The sequence below is a fragment of the Drosophila grimshawi genome, unplaced genomic scaffold, assembly GCF_018153295.1.
Source record: "Drosophila grimshawi isolate 15287-2541.00 unplaced genomic scaffold, ASM1815329v1 contig_848, whole genome shotgun sequence".
Classification (NCBI taxonomy): domain Eukaryota; kingdom Metazoa; phylum Arthropoda; class Insecta; order Diptera; family Drosophilidae; genus Drosophila; species Drosophila grimshawi.
The window spans coordinates 18863834-18879086 of NW_025063692.1; the positions used below are offsets into that span (position 1 = coordinate 18863834).

Below are 15253 nucleotides of genomic sequence, written 5' to 3' on the forward strand. Positions count from 1 at the left end.
ATGTTTTGTTACAGATCTTTAGTTGCATGTTTGTTCATATTTCTCTTATTATGTATTTAGTTTAGCATTTTTACTTGCACACCGTATTTCTTTATGTTTTTTGTATTATTATTTTTTTCTTTATTATTATTATATATGTAATTATTTATATGTATATTTATAATATTAATTAATAGAAAAAAATACTAACAAAAAGAAGAGGTCGTCTTGGATATATCCATTTTGATATGCATGTATGCTTGCATATAAACAGATTCAAGTGCAGCATATACAACATCCGTATGTAGTACTCCATATAATACAAAAAAAAAAAAACATTTTAATACCAAGCGAATAGAATAGGATAGAATATAATAGAATAAAATAGCAAGTTTATACTATATACGAGTCGCCAATAGGAATACGAAGAGAAATAGTCAATTAGAGCTACAAACCTCGTTACAGAAAGAGAAAATACATACGTAATTTGCGTAAGAGAATTAAAATAATAATGAAAAAAAAAAACACAAAACAGTAAAATGGTTTTTACAATTGAACTACTAAATTGCAAGCACTGTGCCCCGTATCTGTGTGTGTATGTGTGTATGTATCTGTGTGTGTATGTGTGTGTGTGTGCTTGATGGGTGTAAAGGGAACAGGGCCTGAGCAAATTAAATACCATAATTGATGCGAGTGCCCTTCAGCGTGATTTTAAAATGTTTATAAAAGATGTGAACATATCTGTTGCATGAGCAGAGCATGCTAAAGAAAGAACACAAAGCACACGTGTGGTTTTTTTTGTTTGTTTTTGTTTTTGTTTTTAGTTTTTGTTGTTGTTTGGTTGTCTTTTTGATATGGTCTTTAAATTTGTCGCTAAAAGATGCAACGCTTTTCAAACTGTGCCCATGAGAGCTGTGTCTGTGTCTGTGTTCGCTGTCAGTGGCGCTGTAAATGGGGCAGCCGCAGACGCCGCAGCTGCTGCTGTTACACTTTACACTACTTGTTGTGTGTTATGATCTGAGCTTTTGTTGTTGACATGAAAAACGCTGAGCTACACATATCCATTCAAGAGAATTATCAGATATTCTAACTTTTTGCTATGCTTTTTGGGGAATCTTGGGAGAGGGGCTGTGTTGGAAATCCTGTTTTCTTCAGTTATTGCGTCACACGTGACAGAGACAGTGACTCGTTACTCCTTACTCGTTACTCGTTAATCGCTAATCGCTGATCGCTGCTCGCTACTCGTTACTTGCTTGTGACAACAAGAAGCAACTGGCAGACATAGACAACAACAGGCAATATCGCTCTCATCTCTACGGTTTCTCTACTGTTCATTACTGTTACATGTGTATCGTTGCCGCCGTGTAGCGCGCCTCGCCGCGTCTCCATGACCATTGACTGGGACGGAACTGTATGGGGAAGGAGAAAATAATAATATAGTGATTAATACAAAATAAAAACTGATCACAACAAGTGAAGAACGCATTTTAATGTTAAGTGCAAATGTTAATCACAAACCTGATGCAATTGCTTGGACTGCATGTAAATATATAATTATAAACACGTTTAAGTTAAGTTTAAGTTTTGATGTGGAATCGGATAAATCGATTGATCGATAGACTCACCTGTATGAGGAGCTGTCCGCTCCGTGTGTGTGGATTTCGGTACGCATAGAAGAGCCACAGTGTCACGGCGAATACCAGGCAAATGGGCCCAATAAACCGAAATGCCACGCCCACACTCTTATTCTCCGGCGGCTGTACGGCGCCGAGATGCTCGCTCCTCTCCACATTGACGCCGTCGCTGTTATGCTGTTCGCCATTTGCTGGCGAAAATTGCGTGCTGCTCACTGTTGGCTCTGTGGCTGTGGCAGCGGCGCCATTTGACGCCGGCGTCGATGAGGAGCTGATGCCACCAGTGTTGTTATTGTTGTTGTTATTGCTGCTGCTGTTATTGTTGCTAGTGCTGTTATTGTTGTTGTTGCTGATGTTCTCCTGTGCAGCATTGTTGCCCTTCTGGCCGAGCGCAGGGCATTCAGGGGTTTTACTGATTAGCAATCGATCGCAGCCTGCAATTTCAATTAATCGAATTTACTATATATAATATATACAACGATAACGATAACGATAACAATAACAAAAGAAAAAGTTCGAATTTACAAACTATTTTCAAAGAAACGAATCGAAGATCGCCGTTAAACGCAAAGCAAAAATTATTAACTGTAAACATATTAATATTTATCGAATAATATGGCAACTTGGCAACTTATTGGTAAATTTAAAATCGAAATAAATAAATTCAAAATTAAAATGAATAAATAAAATACAATTAATATAAAACGAAAGTCTTAGAATTGCTCTAACTTTAATATAGAAATCACATCAATAATGATGTTGCAACATGTTGTAGCGAGTGTTTTACATACCCTTCTGCTGCCATTCCTGCTTGCCACGATCAGTGCCATTATGGGTGGAGCAGCGATTCAGCGTGGGGCACCAGGCGCACTATGACGAGTACATGAGAGAGATTAGCTGGTTAAATGGAATTAAGGGATGGGGGCAAGGTGGAAGGGGCATTCACCTCAAATGTTGTATTGTGATTAAGGCACGACTCGCAGTCATTGTAGCGCAGGCAGGTGGGCTGCGCTGTCAATTTAATGAGCGTGGCATTTGTGATCTCCGTCTGCCCAAATGTGACCCGATGATACTCATAGATGGTCTTGCGGCGAGCAACTGCGAGAGCGAGAGAGAGAGAGAGAGAGACAGTGAATGAGATAGGAATAGAGCATATAGGAAGTAAGCAGAAAAAATACGTACAGAAAAGCATCTTGTCAACGATGTAAGCATCGGAGAGTCCCACTTTGACAGGATGCTGATTGTCCTGTATGTTGCTGATCACCGTCGGCAGCTGATAGTAGACGAACACAATGTCGCCATTTTGATGCAACGTGACGCTGAATGTGAACTTGCCATACTCGGGCTTATCCTGCAACGTGACGTTCTCCCAGACGACTGTGAAGGCGGTGCCTGCCATTCGTGCAGGAGAATGGGTCAGGATCACACAACGAAACAACAATATTAATAAATATAACAACAATATTATAAATATAAATGAATGCAATTACTTCAGTTTATACCATCTGTTTTCTGGGTTTTCCCCAAATCTATGCATGCAACAATATAATCCTGCAGCACTTTGCGATTATTTAACTGCAGAAATCTTATAAAAATTTCTTGTACAAATTGACTAGAAAATCACTATTATATCACGCAATTTAAGAGCTACAGTTACCAAACTTGGAAGGTAGATTTTGACTATGAACCTCCTCCAATATATATATATATATATATATATATACATATATTTTTTTTTAGAGGTAAATCTAACAAACTTGGCTCCACACAACCGACACTGGATCTTATCAGATTGGTATCAGAGTATTTCGCAGTCGGCAACGCCCAACTCTTGTTTTTTTAAATTAACATTTCACTTTAAATATTAAATTGTATTTTTAATTGATTTTTCAACTTTTGTATTTTTCGGTGTCAACTGATTTGAGTCGATTTATATATATATATATATATATATATATATATATATGAGCCTTACCATTATCTTGTAGCCGCACAAAGGAATCATTCGAAATGCTGGTATCAAAATTGGCCATCAGTGGCGCTATATATTGAGTGGCCGCCAGCCAAGAATGGACGTAGACGCCGGTGAAGAGAAAGCCGCCGGTGGCAACGGTTATGTTGCGCACATATTGGCCATAGAAGGGAAAATCGAATTTTAGCTCAACGGTCATCGCGCGACGATGCGCAGAGGATAGCATTGTGTTTTCTGGTATGAGACGCACTTGGTTCCACATGGCCGTTGTCTCGTTCTTGTTCACATAGAAGAGACTCTGATAGTAGAAGAAGTGATCTTCGCGACGGGTGAGCGATTGATTCTTTGCCCGATCATTGATGACATCGTCGGCCACATCGACATCATCGATGATCTGTCGCTCGGTGCTCGTGCCCGTTGCCATTGGCATCTGGACGGATGAGGGTGCCTTCTTGGGATATGGCGATGGCTGTAAGGAGGCCATCAGTTGAGTTTTCTTTAGTGGAACTGCCGGCAAACCAGTAGCACCAGCACCAGCACCAGTTGCCACATTGATGCTGGTGGTGATGCTGCTATTATTGTTGGCAACAGCATCGCTGCCACTGCTCAGATCCTTGCGCTGTCCGGTGCCATTGACGCCGAAATTGTGAACATTGTAGGAAACGCTGCCGGTGGTAGACGCCTTGCTATCCATGGTGGTTGTCAGCGTGGCAGCATCTGCGGATGAAACGATGCCGCCGCCGCCGCTGCTGCTGCTGCTTATGTTGACATTACCATTGCCGTTAACGCTCCGATATTGATTCTTCGCATCCTGCGTGATGGTTGCCACAACTGGTGTCAATTCCGCCGGAGCTGTTGGCACAGCGGCACGACGCGGCCGTAACGCGCGCGACTGTACCGGCATCAGTCTAACAATCTCATCCGGATTGATATATGTGAGTCGAGTGGCGACGGTGTTGTATAGCTCGGGAGCTGGAAGCAAACAACGCACACAAGATAAGTACAATACACGGACCCAATATATATATATAAATATATTTATTTTTGAGTACATATATGCGTCATTAAATATGATTTTTTTTTTTTTGATTAATAAAAAACTTTATGCGTCGATAAGACGAAAGTCAAAACAAAACTTAAGTCGAAAATTTAAAGAAATGTTGTTTCTTATTTTGAGGGCATGCGGGTCTTGAAATTTTCCAAGGTTATTTCGTTTTTGTCGTTGTTTTCTTTTTTATGTATCAAATTAAATTAAAGTTTCTACAGAATCGTTCGAGACCATGTTGGAATGGCCGGCACAGTCTCCACATCTAAACCGGATTGCGAATGTGTGGTGTGAAGTTATAGTTTGTTTCTAAGGTTAATCCAACGAAAAATGTGCAGCTTAGGGAGACTTTGAAGTGGACTTTGTCATCGATAAATAAATATAATATATCTAGTTTTTCGAAATATTATTTAACCCCAGAGAAAGCTAAGAAAGCTTCAATAATATTCACATTTCTGATAAATTTAAACACTTTAAGCTAGCTTTGTTGTTAATCTTAAACCTATGCATCTTTTAATGTTTATATTTATCTTCAGTATTGATAGCTTGTGTCTATAATTCCATTATTCAATTAAAATGTATTTTTGATATTTTTTTTCCAAAAACATATGTGTGCACTTCTATTGTTTTGACCGCAACTGTATAAATAATAGAGACAAATAGAGACATTTTTGCTAACAAACAACGCATATTTTTTTGGTTCGCTCAAATAAAACAATAGCAAAAAATAACATTAAAAAATGAGCCGAAAATTCTTTACTCTATAAAACATGTGTTTTAGGTTTGACACATTTCACAAACAAAAAACGAAGAAGTTAGAATGCTCTTAGCGAAATACAGCTCGACTAGGAGATACCCTGTGTAGGTGTAAATTCGTTTGTTAGTTAACAAAATCTGCGTTTCTTGTCCAAATCTAATGAAAATTGTACAGTTCAGATCAATAATACGTCTGGGTATAGTATGAATCAATAAGAAGGCTATATCGATAATCCATTTGTTTCCATATTCACAAAATGGGGCAAAATGGTTATCGATAATCTGATTTGTGTCGCCTCCGAGATCCGATTGTTCATAAAGTCAAACATGGCTATATCGACTCGGCTATTGATGATGACTCGCAGATGTTTCCCCTTCAGCCTGTCACATACCTTTGCACAACTTCATCATACCCTACTTTTGTTTAGCCACTTTTAATGGGTTCAGTGCTTAATTATAGAATCGATGGTCTGTTTCAATTTAGGTATCGTCAGTCTGAACCTCAACAAAGCATATATTTGTGGTTAAATTGATTTTTGTTGCGTTGTTTTTGTGGGTGTGCATTAAAATTAAGCTTCATCTCTTGATTTTATGGCTTTTCGTACAGAAACTTGTTTAGCATCAAGCACAACAATACAGGTTCAAATGTGCTGCGATGTCAAATCAAATAAAGTATTTAAAATGCGTTGATTAACATTATATATATATATATTTATTTATTTATATATAATATACTTAAAGGTCTTGTGCGTGATGTACGAAAAGTGTGTATAAAGAGCAGTGTTAAAGAGCGCAATGACTCTCATTAAATATGCACATAAATGCAAACAACACGTGTATTTATAACATTCGGCAGTTTGATCAATTGATATATTGATCAATTTTCTTCTGCTCTTTTTTTTAACTCATTTTATTTTTCGTCTACACCGCCTTTAACCGCATTTTGTGCCTATTTTTTTTTTGCTGGCGTTGTAAATGCTCGCGTTAACTGTTATTTGACGCTACGCGCACAATATCGATTTTCTATTTTCAAAGTGTGTTTCACTTGCATTTATACATGTGGCACCTACCCCTCCTGCCTTTACCCCTATCCCTACCTCTACCGGCCGCAGACCACTAAATGCCTTCGCAAACATTATGCAGTTAGTGCGGCTTATAGCCAAAGAATTCGAGTAACTAGATATGCTTATATAAATAGGCACACACACACACACACACACACACACACACATACATACATACATATGTACACATACACATATGTATGCCCAGCAGCGAACTATTGAATGAATCCTCTTCATTACTGAATGAATTCTGTATTCTGCGCACAATGTAATTCATTCAGCAGCATTAGTATTGGTCTTGCATGTAGCGTTGTAATCTGGAGCTTCTCCAAGTCAAGCACATTAGCGAAAACTTCAGTCTTATCTTTATATTTTTTATATGTGTTGATTTCTGATCTGTTTCACTATCTCGTTTGATTAGTGTACTGACTCTGCTTTCCTTACGACAGACGTAACGTAGTGTTTTTTTTAATTTTTAAATCTAATCATATTTTTAAAATTATTTATTTTTTTTTAAGAATAAGTCATATAATTGTATATATGGTAAATCTATTTATAATTATAGATTAGCTTCGGTTAGACGCTTGTCAGCTTGTAAGGTCGTCACACATACGCCATGTTTGACGCGTTGTGGAACCGTGTGGAATCTAACTCGGAATCTATCCGGCACTCGTTTAAACTGACCTGCAGATTATTCTTCTTCCACTTCTTTACAGCTTCTGCAGAAGTCACCATAAGCCACTTGGAGTCTATTGGCATGAATTCCGCACGGATTACAGCAGAGCAGCTTGTGCGACTGAGTTTACACAATGCTTTGTGTTTATAGTGGGACATTTTTGGCGTGATATACGACTGCAGGTTGCGTTTCGCCATTTGTCATTAGACCTGCGTCTGTTTTCGTTGTTGATTTTGAGCTTAGCGGTAGCCAGAGGCATACATATACCTTTCTAATCAGTGATGAGCGGAAATAGAGTACCTTTCATAGCTAACTATTCAGCCTTGCAGCCAGCCAGGCACCCATTTTAGGCTGATAACATGCTGCTTAGCCATCGAGTGCAGAGAATTGCGACTTGTTAGCGATATTTCGAATTTGTTGACATCGCGGTAAAAGATTTAATAGCCGCTTGGCTAACAGTATATATATGTTAACATTATATATGTAAACCTAAATTTCGAAAATATTGGGGGGTATAATGCAACTGCATTATAATATGTATACCTTGGTGTATGGAATCGAATAGCGGAATGCTTACGATCCCTGTGTTTACTGTACCCCCGCGTACAAAGTATAGATTACGAATGGAATTCGTAATGCGGTCTTTTTCGTTGCTGTGCTGTATGTGTGTATGCGTGTGTGTACACGTATGCATACGTATCAAAGGGCACTGCGCCATTAATCGCACGATGTTATTGTTTTTTATGGTCGCCGCTCGCCGCTTTACAATAGAATTATAGCATGTGGTCAGAGATCAGAGTAGAACAGGCCGCACATAACGGGATGAATGCAATATCGTTTACGATCTAATAATATGGAGCAGGTCTACATACACACTAACTCAATCACACACATACACTTGAGCTGAAAAAAAAAGTGTTTAATACAAATAATGCCATTTCGATAGCAAAAACACTTTTTTTCATCGCAGTTTCAGCTTAGTAAGTGAATTAGATCAGGTAGCAAGCATCGATTGACTGGAATGAAATTAACAAAAGCTGCTGTTTTTTTTCAACCTCCCCCTCCTCCCTCCTCAAGTCATTTGTTTAATACTTGCACTTTGAATTTTGGCTAATTACAGATTACTTTTTGCATAGCATTTCAGAAAGTGACGCAAAAAAGCTGAGTGTGAGTGTAAGTGCGAGTGAAAGGGCGAGCGAGATGCATGAAAATACTCAACACACACACACACACAACTAGATGGAACAACGTCATCTGATTTGCATTTGTCTGTTTCCCATTGCCTTGCATAATTATTGGGCTGCGGTCACACTGAGTCACACAAGTGCAACTGCTATCTCACTCGCACTCACAGCAGCAGCAGCATATGCTCTTCACGTATTGCTTTTGCTTTTGCTGCTGCCGCTGTGTTTGCCTCTTAGCAATTGTGCGGTGTCTGATTCAATTGAACCCGGTGTTAATTGTAATGTTAATGGCTAACCCGTTCGTCGTTGTTGCTATTGTTGTCGTGGTGATGATAGTGGCTGATGTTGCAAATAATTGGCTCAAATTAATGCAGCATTTGATTGAAAACTGAAAGTTATTGTTGGCATTGTTGTTCTTGTTGCTCCATTTCTGCTAAGTTAACGTCCTCACACGCAAACACACGCACACAAACACACACAGGCAGAAGTGTGAGTGTGACCCAATTTGTTTTTTGTTCTTTCAATTTCGCTTTGGTTGATTTCAAGGAAATGCGAATGCAAAATTGTTGTTGGCGTCGCTTGTTCTTTTTTGTTTGTTTAGCGTCGCAATTGAAAGCTTTTGCCTACTAATTAGTTTTTCTTTCATTTCATTGTTTGTGGGCTGTTTGTGATAAAGAGCATTTTGCAGAAGGAGAGGCAAAAAAGAGAGAGCGAGCTTGAGGTGAGACTCAAAAAGGCACACCTGATAACTAAAATATTTGCATAGCATGAACGTTTCTTCTTGTTCTTCTCCCTATTCGACTTCTGCTGCTTCTTCTGCTTCATTGTCTTGTGCTTATCGCGCAGGTTTCGACAAACTTTACAACTTGAAATAAAGTTTTGTTGTTGCTTACTGCACAAATGTCAACAACAAAACAATTGTACAGTTGACGTTTTTTTTTTTTGGCTTCTAGCGCCGTTAGCCGGACATGCTTATCGGGCCAAATCTATAATGGCAGCAGAAGCAAACAAACCAAAATACAAGACAAGACGAGACAAAACGAAATGCGCAGAGACCCCAAAATGCATTGGCCGCAGCAACGCAGACGTCTGCGGCGATGACGCAGTCAGCATTTAACAGTGTAACGGTGACTGCTGGTAAGAGCGAGAACGAGAACGACAGAGATCAACAACCAAAAAGAGTGTGAGCGAGATGCTTATATAGAAATCGTGAGAAGCAATGAGAAGTAAGAAGTGAGGTGGGAGAGAATTTTGTCACTGACGTTGATGTTGATGATGTGCTAACTTTGACGGCAACGCTTCCTGTTGTGACAGTCCACGAGTGTTTGTTGTGTGATGGCTGCACAGGTGTGTGTGTGTGGGGGGGGGGTATATATATATATATATATATATATATATATATGTTGTAATAGCAGATTAAAGACAAACGATGCACTGTGGCTGGTGAATGGGAATACGAATACCAATACACACAAATTAAATGGGCACACACAACTACTTTAGTCAACGCAAGCAGAACTAGAAAATATTGTTGCCGCTATGCAATTCTCTACTTTCAGTGTAAGTTAAACAACACAGGAGTAAATACAAATTACAAAGTAAAGTAAAATAAAGTAAGGGATTTAAGTTGGTATCTTTAGTTTTAAAACCAATAAAATCTTGTTTTTAACACTTGCAATAGAATATTGAATTCAATTGCAGGCAAATGCGAGAACTGAATATGAAAGAAAGTTGCCTGAACAAAAATAAAAGATATGCATTTGTATTGGTATTTTTCATCTTTTGCTTTTTAGCAGAATCGTGACATCCAATTGGAATCAGCTGGAGTACATTCAATCCAATTGGTAGCTCGTGCTTTATCGCCAAACGTATTCTTAATTACACAATATGCTCATTGCGCATCGATCGAAAGTTGATTTTGTATTTGTGGCGACGAATGCACAGTTATAATTACTACCAATTATTCCTTGCATGAACCGTTTCGAGCAGGCTGTAATGATTCCAATATACCCTCGCATATTATCAATTTATCATTACGAACCCAATTTTAAACGTCTTGTCTCGTGAATAACATTTTCGCATATATGAGTATAAAATTGTCGGAAGCTTTTTAGTTGAAAATTAACTTCTTAGTAATTTGCTAAGGAGCACAACTTTTTGCAATTCTGGATAAGGAAATTAATGCTTAATAGAAATAATGAGAGCAAATGCTGTAAAAAAAATGATCAATCTTTGTTGCCAATATGCAAATCAGCCTGCATGCATGCATAATTCTTATTAATATGCATATGTATTAATGAGTACGCAAATCGCATTCACTCATTCTGCGCTTTGCTACTGCAAACTATCTGTTTACCACAAAAAAAAAAAAAAAAAAAAACTTCTTCAACAACACAATCAGCAGTAGCACCCTTGATAAGCGCTCTTAGCTCTGCGCTGTTGTGCCACTCGGTGTCGGTCCCCATGGACATTAGCTACTATGGACAGACATACAAACATACATTCATACATTTATCGATTAACAGTGACAGCACACTGACCTGTAGCAGGAAAAAAAAATTTGCACAGCTTGATTGATTTCTAGAAAATGTTAAATTGACAATAGCAAAAAAAAAAAACGCACACATTCAAAGGGTGGGGGAAAACAAAGTGCAAGAAATTGATAACGTGGATTGGGGTAAACAATGCAATGCCCAATCGCAGCTGAATCAATATATACATATATATATATATATACTGCAGTAGTGCGTGCGCAGTTAGCTGAAACAAGTAAATGAACTGCGACGACAACGAAGCTGGCAACGCTAGCACCCGGCAAGGCAACCGCAGCCAGTTTACTGCATTGCATACCTGTTAGTGGATAAGACGCATCACATTATTGGCTAATTACACAACACTAACAACATTTTTGCTCAAATCGGCGAAGACACTGAGAAAGAGAGAGAGAGAGAGAAGAAAATACAATATGCAAGACGACATTTAACAGTGGAGTGTTTAACGGCAACAACAACAACAACACAAGCAGCTGCGGACAATGACAAGGTTGCCACCTGTTCTGGGTTCTTTGATCCATTTCAATTTTATCATCGTAGGGTGGAGGGGGAGGGGACTGGCGTGGTCTTACAACAAAAACAATTCGCATTTTTCTTTGCGACTTAATCAAAATGCGCCACAAATTTCAATTGAAATATGCAACAACGAACGAGATGTCGCTCTACAATTGCGCGGAGTAGATGATGACGGCTGAGGGGGGTTTGGGGAGGATGGGGGCAAGGGCTTACAAAAATGTTGCCCGTTAAGTGGAGCATGGAGCAGATGAGCGTAGCGCACAGAAAAAAAAAAAATGTTAAAAATAAACCAAACGTGGGCAGTGTTGTATTAGAGGTGCGAGCAAGAGCGAGAGGGAGACAGACGAAAGGACGTTTCGTTTCTTAGTTTTGCTGTTGCGTATTTTCACATTCGGCTGCGCTACACTCAAACACACACACAAAAACACACGTACATATTTTGTTGTTGTCAATTAACGCATTTACTGCCAGGCAGCAAAAATAACAACTTCAATAAAAATACAAATTCATTTTTAACAGCAACAAAGACACAAAAAAAAAGAAAAAAAACATGGCAGCAAAATTTCACCACACAAAAAAAAGTACCAACTAGCAGCAGAGCGCGCTCTGGCTCCCCCCTGCCCCCCACCAATATTTGAGTTTTGTCTTCATCGACATCATCATCGTAATGAAAACTGCTGCTTAATGATGATCTATCATATTTACATAAATGCGTGTTTGGATAATTTGTGTGTGTGTGTGTTAGTGGGTGCGTTCAAGTGTAAATCGGTCGGTACACTTACATATTGATTTTACATTTTGTATTGATCCGTATATAGTTAATATAATTGCGATTTGCGCGCACGCACGACCGACAGTTTTCGCCATTTTGCTTGTTGTCCAAACCGCACACGACAATCGCACACGTCCGCAGTGACTGAAAAATAAAATATTAGTGGCAAACAAATGTTACCGCTTTCAATTCTATTTGCATTTTTATGCTCGCACAGTCTGGTCTCACTGACTTCCTCTAAGTTTCGTAATTGAAATGCGGTATTTTTTGTGCTGCCACTTTATTAATTTGAATTTCTTATTTTTTTTTGGTATTTTAATCGGTTAGAACTCAATTTATTTATTATCCTGTTATTGCTTTTGGTGTCCGTGTTCTTGGAGATTTCTTGATGTTCGATCTGTCTTGTATTATTTATCTATAGCCTTTTTTTTTAATATGAGAATATTGGTTTATATTTAAAAGCAGCTGCTTGGAATGTGAATATTTTGTACAGTTGACTTACGAAAAAGAATATCAAATGTGTCTGCTTGAAGCTGACAATAATTGCAAAATTCATTTAACATTTAAACTGTGCTTTCAGTTCAAATATAAAAAAATATTGTGTTCTTGGTATAAGAAACTGTAAACTAAAAATACTGAAGGTTAACATTTGACAACAGTTATTATGCGGTGCATAGTCGAGTAATCGTATTTCTTAAGAATTATACAATTAACTGTAATTTTTAATACGTTTTGAAATAAAGCCATACAAAAAGTTATTTTCATTTTATAGAATTTATTTTTATTGTGCCACGACAAGTTAAAGTTCAATTAACACAACTATCGATATTAATTGATAACTTTTAAATTGGCTATGCAGCACATTACTTTTTAAGAACATAGTCAAATAACAATATAAGTTTATTTATATTTGTTACTTATTTCTGTAGCATGCAGAAATCAAATCATCCATATTACTGATAACATCGATAAATGAATGTAAAAATATGAATGTAATGCATAACATGCTCTGGTTAAGCATAACAGCTGCATAACATTACTTACAGCTGCCACTCTGCTGTTATTGGTCAATCAAAGTGGGTCAGTTTAAAAGTCGCTGCTCTTTGCATTTTTTTAAATATTATTTTTATATATTTTTTGTAATATTTTTGAACATATGAAATAAAAGTGTTGTGTTTGGCACATGCTAAGCCATTGCGGCTGCCAACGTTTACCAATTGTCGATCCAATTGTGAAATGACAACACAAAATACAAAAGTGACGCCGTTGCCGGCAAATGCAGCCAGCCACACACAACGCGCGCTCTGCTATGTGTGTATTGTGTGTGTATATGAATGTGAGAGTGTGTGTGTGTGTAGCAATGTGCGCAAGATTAGATCACTTTTGTTGTTGTCGTTAGTGTTTGCCCAGATGCGAAAAAAGCTTGGTTTTAAGCTGTTTGTCTGTGCAATTCTTGGAATTGCATAATCAATGAATCTTTTTGGCCATTGCGTGTGCGTGTGAAATGCGTCTGCAACAGCTGCGACGGCTGCTGACTGCGCGCGCGTCATCTGTGTCTGTCTGTGTGTGTTAGTGTGTGTGTGTGGGCGTCAATGAAAGTGACACAAAACTTATAAATAAAAAGTAAACGAATGTGTTTTGATTGCCTCACCGATCAGCTGGTTGGACTTGTAATTAACTATTATTTGTTGTTGTCGTTCTTCTCGCTTTTGCTGCTGCTGTTGTTGTTGTTATTGTTGTTGCTTGTGCGCGCGCGCAACATTTTCTTAAATAAGTTACACAAAATGTTAGCCAACAACAATCGGCGCCCAATGCAATGTGCATGTGTGTGTGTGTGTGAGTGTATGTGTGTCAATTGTATATTTGGGCAATGCACTGTGCTTGACCTACATTGTTATATTGTATATAGATAAGTATATATATATATATATATATATGTATAACAGTTCTCTACATTTGTTATTTGTATATGGGCGTGCGAGGGAGAGTGAGAGCAACTTTTGTTTTCATTGCTCTCTCACTCGCACTCGCATGCTCAATTAGAGATGGACAAGCCAAAAAAGTATCACGAATATCAAACGGCGGCAATTCTGCTAATTAATCATTCGAATTGTCACATTTATTTTTTGTAGTGTCTGTTTATTTTTTTGTTTTTCAATTTTATTGAGAGTTCAACCATTAATATTTGGACAACACTGAAAAACGCCCTACACTCGTATATAAATACACACAGCAGTCGCAGCAGCAGAAGCAGTATAGATTTGCAAACAAAGCGAATTTCAATTGGCAATTGAATTTTGTACTTAGCATGAGAGCCCAACAGCATACATACATACACACACACACACACATATATATATATATATATATATACATATGTGTATAACAGTAAGTGAGCGCAACAGTGCGCCTTAACAGTTTGTTGACAGTATGCGCGCGCTCAGCAGTTCATGCGCCCACGATAAGATTTCATGCATGTGGATAAAAATGTCCAACAAGACGAATAATAAGCTGGCAAGCAGCAATAAACTTTTTAACAAAAAAGTGTAGATAAGATAAAAGACGCTTACACTGGCATATGCATGCATACAGAGAGACACATTAATGTGTTACACCTAAAATAAATGGGCACACAAAGTCCAAAACTAAATTCTAAAAGTGTAAATCAAATGTGGAACAACAACAGCATCCACAGCAACAGCAAAAAGCGAGGGTCGCAACTGATAATGATAATTGGGTGATAATAAGAATACTGATTGAGTTCCGCCTCGTTGGCCGATAAGCATGCGCTTTGCACTCTGCAGGCAGTGGAAAAAAAATGTATATATATTTTTTATATTTACCGTGGCTACAAACCGATTTGTCATTTTTTAATTCTATATGTTGAATTTTTGTGTGATTTAAATAATTTACATAATTGGATCATTTCAAATTGGGCAACTTTGGGCTTGTTAGTTTTGTGTTATGCAATTGCTCAAAAATGCAAAATGTCAATAACAAATTTGAAATTGATGTAAAATTTGCAAAATGATTTTACAGTTGTTGTTGTTGTTTTTTTTTTTAACGAAATCAATAAATTTAAAATACTTTAAAGTCAATACTA

The 15253-nt window shown here is 37.9% G+C and overlaps 1 protein-coding gene across 2 annotated transcripts; it reads right to left on the reverse strand.

Annotated features, from left to right (window-relative positions):
* Positions 1 to 638: 638 nt before the first annotated feature.
* Positions 639 to 12309, reverse strand: LOC6565168 (plexin domain-containing protein 1). 2 transcript variants are annotated; one of them, XM_032738075.2, is made up of 8 exons: positions 12161 to 12278; positions 3589 to 4557; positions 2796 to 3005; positions 2560 to 2711; positions 2405 to 2483; positions 1605 to 2047; positions 1498 to 1515; positions 639 to 1388 (listed from the first exon to the last, which is right to left on the reverse strand). In XM_032738075.2, exons 1-8 carry the CDS (start codon positions 12243 to 12245, stop codon positions 1320 to 1322), a joined length of 2025 nt encoding a protein of 674 aa, XP_032593966.1. In that variant the 5' UTR covers positions 12246 to 12278; the 3' UTR covers positions 639 to 1319. The 2 variants fall into 2 exon arrangements, with proteins under 2 accessions (XP_032593966.1, XP_001991540.1); XM_001991504.3 differs by lacking the exon at positions 1498 to 1515 and having other exon boundaries at positions 12161 to 12309.
* Between the last annotated feature and the right edge of the window lie 2944 nt (positions 12310 to 15253).